General features: G+C 35.3%; 1 protein-coding gene across 1 annotated transcript; it reads right to left on the bottom strand.

Annotated features, from left to right (window-relative positions):
• Positions 1-2065: 2065 nt before the first annotated feature.
• CSLD5 (cellulose synthase-like D5) lies at positions 2066-6466 on the bottom strand. The gene is made up of 3 exons (XM_039047058.2): positions 5250-6466; positions 4160-4964; positions 2066-4080 (listed from the first exon to the last, which is right to left on the bottom strand). Exons 1-3 carry the CDS (start codon positions 6170-6172, stop codon positions 2299-2301), a joined length of 3510 nt encoding a protein of 1169 aa, XP_038902986.1. The 5' UTR covers positions 6173-6466; the 3' UTR covers positions 2066-2298.
• Between the last annotated feature and the right edge of the window lie 2096 nt (positions 6467-8562).

Genomic DNA, 8562 nt, shown 5'->3' with positions numbered 1-8562 from the left:
ATTGATTAATTGATTAATTAACTATTAATTAATTATTAATATATAAATTAAATAACTATATATCAAATCATATTTAATGTACAGTTAATTAAATATCACATATTTATACTAGTCTCCATTCTCCATCATTTGTTAATTAATTAACTAACCATTAATTAATCAATGAACATATAAATTGAACAAATATATAATAAATTATATTTAATATAGGGTTATATAAATATCACATGTTTATATGCATATATTTCTTTATGAATTCAATTCATATAAATCTAATATTTGAATCTCATTCATATATCTCTTATGCAGTTTGGATTATAGAATATATCTATAATTAACCATATTCTATAATGTATCAGAATACATTATATATTAATCATATTAATATAAAATTCCTTTACGTAATTTGAATAATTCAAATCATTCCTCATTATTATCCTTAGCGAGGTAATAGGGGACCTTATGGACTCGCAGATTAAAAGCTCTATTGATATAAGATTAATTAATTAAACTCTTTAATTAAATCAATCAATATTCATTAACAACCAGTCACTCCACTAAAGACCAATAGTTGCACTTTTCGCACTGCAGATATATTTATATGTCCATGGATATAATCAAATCAATAGTAAGTTGACCCTTCACAAATTGATCATAACTACAACTGGGTCAAAATATCGTTTTACCCCTGTAGTTACATCTAACTCCTTAAATACTACTAATTCCTCTAGTGAATAAATAGTTTATAGTCCAACTACAAACTAACACCTCTCGAGTCCGTGAGAGGTTGAGGTCTCATTGTTCAAGACCCAAAATCAGCTATTAAATGAGCAATTTATCTACTTTTCCTATAATCGAGAAAGAGTGAATTTCTTCTTGCATAAGTGTATTCCCAGGTCCCTACTCAAATAATTCTCCAAAATGATAGGTTTGTTGAGTCGGCTAACTTGGCCACTCTCACCCAACCAACATTAAGGTCAAGTCACCTATGGTCATCCTAGTGAAAGGTTGGTTTCTTCAAGTAACAGTGTTGTAAAGAGAAACCAATCATTTCGCAATTTGGTCTTGTATAAACCCTTTTATACATGATATTCCCACTCACATTTCTCCACATGAACCATATGGCTCATATTATCTGTAACATTTACAACTCATGTAACAATTACAAAGTAAGTCGTATTAGTTGTGTTACCAAGATAACGCACCCAATCTTATCTATTTACTACAGACCTTTTAACTTATAACTTGAACATGAATCACTTGTATGTCTATCCCATATTGTTCAAGTGACATCACATAACTTTGGATCTTAGTTTATTAGATTTAATTAAGGTGTTAATAAAATACCTCTTATTTTATTAAATATATAATTTGTTACAAACTGTAGCAAATTTTCTCACGAGTAAACTACAAGATATATGAGATTTAGGACATCAAATCTAACATGAATACCAAAATTGATAGAGTTTTGAGTGAAAGGAAACCTTACCACATGACTCAATTATGTGATGTTTTCTCCTCCAAGTTTTCTATCAAATTTTTATCTTGAATCGGTTTTACTTTCGTAGATTTCACTTCTTCCATTGAGATTCCTTGTCTTTTTAGGTTTGTGAAAGAAAATTAGTGTTATCAGCCGAACAAGAAATTTTCTTGTTCTCACGTGACTCAATAAGGGACAGTAGAAATATTCGTCGATATCAAATACTTTATTGATATATCCGTAAAATTGAAATATAAACATCGATATTTTAATTTTAGGTTACAAAAGTAAAACATCTCATTACGACCAAAATTCAAAATTCAAGAATGTCTTTTACAATTTTAAAAACATAATTTTAATTCTACATTACAAGTTTGCCACCGAACCTCATCTTCCAAAGTGTTTTTTTTTTCTCTCTCTTTTATCTCCGACTGTTTCTGTTTAATGAACTTCTACACAATCATACCTAACACACAATTGTAGAAGTTTTACATTAAACAAAATTCTATATTTTCCCAGCTTCCATTCACACTAAGCATAGAATAAACATTTAAAAAGAAAAAAAAAAATCAACAGAGAGCCCAGTTTTCTTGAAGTATGGTCTTCTCCTCAGGACACTATACGTATAAAAAGAATGAGAAGTTGGGGGCTTACATAAAAATCCAATCTAAGTTGTTACCAACACAAAACATGAATCCATCCATCAACACCAATGAAACAATAAGCCATACAATCTAATAAAATCTATACTTACTACTACTACTACTTCCCCACAATAACAACAGGAAATTGAGGAGATTCCCATTTTCCAAATTCAATCAAGGGAATTGAAACTTCATATGTTCTTCTACCCCAGAAGGAGGACTAATGTAAACCCACAGCAGCGAAATTATGATCGATAGAAGCCCGGACCAAACAAAGACTATTGTCGGGACTCGGCCACGGCGTCCCATCAGCCCTTTGGCGAAAGGATAGAGATGGCACAGAACCCAGAAGCTGAAGAATACTCCCCCTACAAGCTTGCTCCATTCTGGGAATGGACTGTACATTGTCCTTGCAACTCCCACTGCAATGGCAATCATGTTCACCAGCATGATTGTGATGGGAGGGATCATCAGAAAGCTCCACTTTACCATATATAGGTCGGCGAATTCGTCGTCCCCGTCCTCTGGTGTGGCTGATTTGGATGTCAATGTGAATGAGATGTCTACTCCTGCTATGACCTTCAACAAGCCTTGTAGCACGGCAGCCGGGTGGGCGCTCGTTCCCCCAATTAGCCAGAATTGCTCGTTTCGCCACCAATCGTGGATCGTAATGCCTGACCACTTGATCTCAAGGATGGCGAGTAAGCACAATGTGATGGTAATGGCAAGTAGGAAGATTAGAAATGTTACACTTAGGGATTGGACTATGAACTGCCCTGAAAATAGAGAAACTGCAGGCAAGAAGCAGTAGACAAGGAGGAAGAAAGATGTGAAAGGATACATCCCAACATTGAAGTATGCTACTCTTTGCAAGAACTTCATTCTACGTGTTGCAAACAACGCATTGTTCCTTGAGAAAAAGATCTCAACCGACCCTGTCGCCCACCGAAGAACTTGGTGAAGCCGATCAGTCAGGTTGATCGGCGCCGTACCTCGAAAAGCATCACGCTTGGTAACACAATACACTGATCTCCAACCTCTGTTGTGCATTCTATAGCCAGTTACCACATCCTCTGTTACAGAGCCATAGATCCATCCTACTCGTTTGCCCCACTCTGTCTTGTCTTCATAGAAGCAAGAAATAACACTAATGGCCTCTGCAACGGTGGCAGCGTCTAAAGGTTCTCGGGGCACAGCAAGAGAACCAGCCGGTCGACCTTGATTGCCCTTGGTTTGCAATTCTTGAAGCAATCTTCCTTGAAACTCTGCAACCGGAATTGATGCAGCAAGAGAAGTAGAATTTCCAAATCTCTTTGGCAGAAGCAAGGACTCAATGTCTGCATCATCATCATCGCAATCTAGACCACATCGGTTGATTGGAACTGCCATCTCGTCATCCTCCTTCTTTGATACCCTCGACTTTCTTAGTAACAACTTAGATTTGCGAGTACCGAACCAGCCGTGGTGCTCTGTGGCTCTAGGAGGACTAAATCCATACAGAGCTGTCCTCCTGAAAATGCAGCCAGTCCCCACATACATAGGTCCCTGCAACCCATCAAGAGCCCTCATGCTCACATCAAAAAATACAGTATTATGATTTGCATACCGATCATTTGGGTCAATCCCCTCGAACCTTTGCGGGAATTGAACATAACAAATCCGATCACCACCCCTGTCAAGCATAAAACACATCCCCTCTCTTAGAGCCAAGGAGTTGTATATGTAGTGATCACAGTCAAGATTTAGAATGAAGGGCCCATTCGACATGATTGCGCTGGTTCGAACAAGAGCATTCATGGCCCCGGCTTTCTTATTGTGATCATACCCCGGCCGCTTCTCACGAGACACGTAAACTAGCATTGGCAATCTGATGTCCACTTCTGTTGTGTCAATCAAATTCTTACCATCTACGTTTGAACCATAAACTGGTTCTGCATTAGAAGGGGCTAGCATAGCCTGCAGTTAAAAGATAAACAAAACATGTTAGCCTTCTTTTCAAGATTTTGCAAACAATTCCAAAAATGAAATAACTTACCTGAATTATACCAGCATGATCCCCTCTAGAGTGATCAGTTTCACCTGATACCCAAGTTCCAGGCCAGTGAGAGCCATCAGACATCCAAGTTGCCTTTGATATTTTGATTTCATCTGAAGGATTGCCCCCCATTTCCCTTTGCTTCATTTTGGCTCTGAGTTCTTCATGGGCATTGTAAGCATCTGATCTTCTCCTTATAGACTCTGGCAATGAATTAATCCTTACCTTGAATTCATCATACTCTCTCTTCACCCTTCTCCTCTCTCTAACAAAGTCAAGCCTCACTTTGTTCTTAAGAAAGTCACGCTTCTGTCCAAAATAGGCCTCGGGATTCCTCGGCTCAATTCCGTGCTTTCGGCAAAATGGAACCCAGATTCTTGCAAAGCTGGCTGTCTCAGCAAGTGCTTCAAATGTCAAGAGAGAACCGCCATCATCTGATAAGTAACAAGCCAATTTTTCCACAGGGTAATCCACAGCAAGGATTGAGAGAATGGTGTTGGCTGTCACAAGTGGAGGTTCTTTCTCAGGATCCGCTGTGGATACAAACACATCGATTCCAGGGAGATCGGATCGACCCTTGGGGTTTCGAAGATTCGGGGACTCAAATCGGTCCTTGAGAACAGAGAGGTCAGTTGCTCTGTTTATTGGGCAGAGCTTTGGAAGCTGATCTAATAGCCATGATAATCCAAACCAGAGTTCACAAGTAATAGACATTCCCCACAGCCACATTGCTTCATGATTTGGATGTCTAACTCTCCATGTTAGGAAAAAACCAAGTGCCACTAGACGAATTATAATAAGCAATCTGCGAAAAGAAACAGAAGGCTTTGGAAACCAAACACAATAAATCAAACTAACTAAATGTTGATTGTCGACTCAGAAGGTTTGAATTTGTTTGGAATTGGTGGCAGTATGCAGTAGTAGTTCAATAAAATTAATAAAAATAAGGATATCTAATCAATCCTAAACTCATTTACCTTAAAATGATCAATAAAATCACAGAAAGATGTAAGGATATGCAGAAAATTGAAGCGTAAAAGAAGAAAAATAATGCAGAAAATGAAAACAAGCTAGAGCTGAAAAATTTTACCTGTATGGGCTTAGAATGGCAGCAGAAACAGACACTTTCCGGGTTAAAGGCCGACGGCTTTTCTCTCCAAAGTCAGGCGGGTGCTCGAAACCATTTGTCCCTGAGCCGAACCCATAGCCGTCCTTTGGCCACAGTGCATTTCCATAGCCATATGTCCCTTTGGTCTCAAAAAGCCATCGAGCATGATCGAAGTCCGGTGGATGATTCTGGGCTTTGAATGATTTCACCAAAGACAGCCTTTTGTCAAGCTTAGCCTCCGCCATTGAAGGCAACGGCAAAGCTTGGTCCTCCGCTTCATCATCACTAACACTTGTGTAACTCTCTTTACAGCCAGGACAACGGCCACCGCCATTTCCAACACACTCCAAATAACAATCCCTACAAATGTTGAACCCACAATCACAAGGGACCATCGTCTTCCCTTCCAAAGCCTCATCACATCCCTTCATACCACAAACAAGCCCCAATTTGATTGGCTCGGTTGGATTCGCCAGTGACTCAATCACGTGCCCACGAGTCACCGAATTGAAACCCCCAGTGAAAATAGTACCAGAAATGAAGCTCCTCTGCGGCTTCCCCATATTAGCGTTGTCCTCGGGGAGGCTCGTTTGAGAGTCGGAAATTGACTGGTGATCTGGGGTTGGAGGAATATGAACAGTGTAAGTAACGAACTCCGAATTACTTTCTTCAACTGCCTCATCTTTCGACATTGAAACGAACTTGCCGCCACTAGATCGGCGGTTTCCACCACTAGAGGCTCTGTTTCCTCTGCCACTGAGAGGGGAATTGGGGTTATTCGAAATTGAAGCACGTGAAATCGGACTCGTTAAGCCCATCGATATAATTCCACTACCGCCTTTACTACCCGAAGAGATGGTTATCTTCACCGGAGAAGACGACGGAGAAGAAGCCCTATTCACCATTTTTTCAGTCTAAAAAAAACAAACAAACAGAGCCTGTAAATTTCCCCAAAAAAACCCAGAAATGAAACAGAAAAAATGAAGGTTTGAGAAGAAAAATTCTTAAGAAACCATTGAAAGTTATGGCGGATTTGTAAATGATATTGAAGAAGAAAGTGTGTCCGTTTGGGGGATTTGAGGAAAATGAATGGGCGTTCATTCAACGGCAATATTTGCTTTAGATGATAAAAAGCAGACCATTGGGGTTAGGGGGAAAAAGAGGATTTAAATTTTGAACGGTCGAGTGATCTGGACCGTAGAGCTAATGGGATCCTACGGGCCGTCTTTTACCGAAACGGTCGAGTGGCTGGAAAGTAATAAAGTCTTTTTTTAAAAAAAAAGAGGAGGCAAAAAAGTCAAAGAAGATTGAGAATTATTTTTAAATGATTTTATAATTTTTGTGATTTAAAATTGAGGACTTTAGCAGTGTATATAATAACATCATAATTCAACGTTAGATTTTCAAAAGTTGGGAGGCCATGCAGGTATTAGAAGTTTCTTATACTTTTTATTTTATATTACATCTCATTAAAACAACTTATTTGGACTTTATCATGTTAAAAATCATTTCATTATTTTATTACTAGTAATTGTTTTTGCATGTCATGTTATGCCATATAAAAAATATAGAAGCTATATAATCGAGTAGATCTTTCCGATACTTTTAATTTTCTTTTACTCATAAATGCAAATTTAAAATTCTAATATTTTTTGTTTTTGTCAATAATATAACATCTTAATCTAGTTCAACTATATCTAACTCAATTTGAACTATATTTCTAATCTTACATGTGTTTATATGCTGTGTGTATATATCAATTAGAGTATAATTCACTTGATAAAGTATTCTTTAATTTTTTTAAAGGATTGGGTCTCTCATTCTAAAATTAGATATAGAAGTGACTTTTATACCAACTAGTCCATAACATGTGTGATGCACGTGAAATTTATAGTTTATAGTTTATTTTAGTATATGGAGGAAAAAGTTAAAATAGATTGTAATTAATATATCGACTATTTTTTACATTTTTTTACCATAATAGTTGTAATTATTCGAAGAAAAAAGACAAAATAATTGTCTGTTCAAACATACATCTCCACTATTAGATATTGATGTTTCATATCTAAATCACACTAATACATAAGATAAACCACTTTGACCTAAACGACTGTAGTCTAGCAAAGGATATGACTTTCCTTTCAAACATACATGAAAAGATGCTCTGCATCACACCTACACAAAAAAATAAATAATAAAAAAGATGTAACATTTCGAATAGTTGTAATCGAGAAGATGTGACTCTCTAAACAAATGTCTCCCATTATATCACAATGTTTTATATTTATGGTCTAAATCACACTTGTATGCATAAAAGGAACCTAACATTCCTTTCTAATCTTGAACATATTTAATAAATACTATTTATTGATTACTAAATGATCTTAAAAACTCGAACATTTTAATCTTTTGATGAATAAATATTTTATCATTAAATCGATAGGATTTATTAAATATAAAATTGGAAGGTTAAGACTTTATTAGATACTAAATTTTAATTTTGTATCATATCAAATATATTAAAGATCTATTAGATATAAAATTAAATGTTTATGTACTTATTAAACAACCCACTGAAAATGTAAAGGCATTTAAAATTCTTAAACTAAGAGAACGTATTAAACACAAAAAACTGAAATTTAAAACTAATTAGACACAAGTATACAGACCAACTAGACCACAACGTCAAAGTTCTAACCTAAATTTATAGTTGAACATAAATTTTTTTTTTTAGTATTATTATTAATTTAACAAATATTAAATTTAAATATCAATGACTAAAAGTATTTAGTTTTGAAAATAATAGCCTATTTAAAAATAAAAAGAAAGTAATATGTGTAGATCAACAAGCAATTAAGTTCAAATTTAAATAAAGGTATTGTATACTAAACTTTCTTTTAAAAAAAAAAAAAGAAAAAAGAAAAAAAGAATTATGTATATACTTAAAGAAAAATAAGTGGGAAAGAAAATTATATATGCTCCTTTTCCTTCAAGATGAGGTGGTGGGTGCGTAGGTTGTTGTTTTGTTCTTATACTTCTCTAAAAAAAAAATAATAATAATAATTGGGAAAAAAAAACTGACCCATTCTTTTATACTTTTAAACCTATTATACTTTAAATTAAAAGTTTGTGCTCTTTTTATAACTATTAAGTTTATGCTCTTTTTATAACTATTTTATTTTTTATCTTTTATTTCTAAAAATTGTGCTTATTTTCACGTATTCTTTTACAATAATTTTTTATTTTTCTTAACGAAAATTTGAGTTCGTGTCCAAATTCATTTAAAAAAATGTTA

Source organism: Benincasa hispida, chromosome 11 (assembly GCF_027475165.1).
Source record: "Benincasa hispida cultivar pf3 chromosome 11, pf3_genome.v1.1, whole genome shotgun sequence".
NCBI classification, from domain to species: Eukaryota; Viridiplantae; Streptophyta; class Magnoliopsida; order Cucurbitales; family Cucurbitaceae; genus Benincasa; species Benincasa hispida.
The sequence above is the reverse complement of the archived record's forward strand: the minus strand, read 5'-3'. Positions and strand labels throughout refer to the sequence as shown.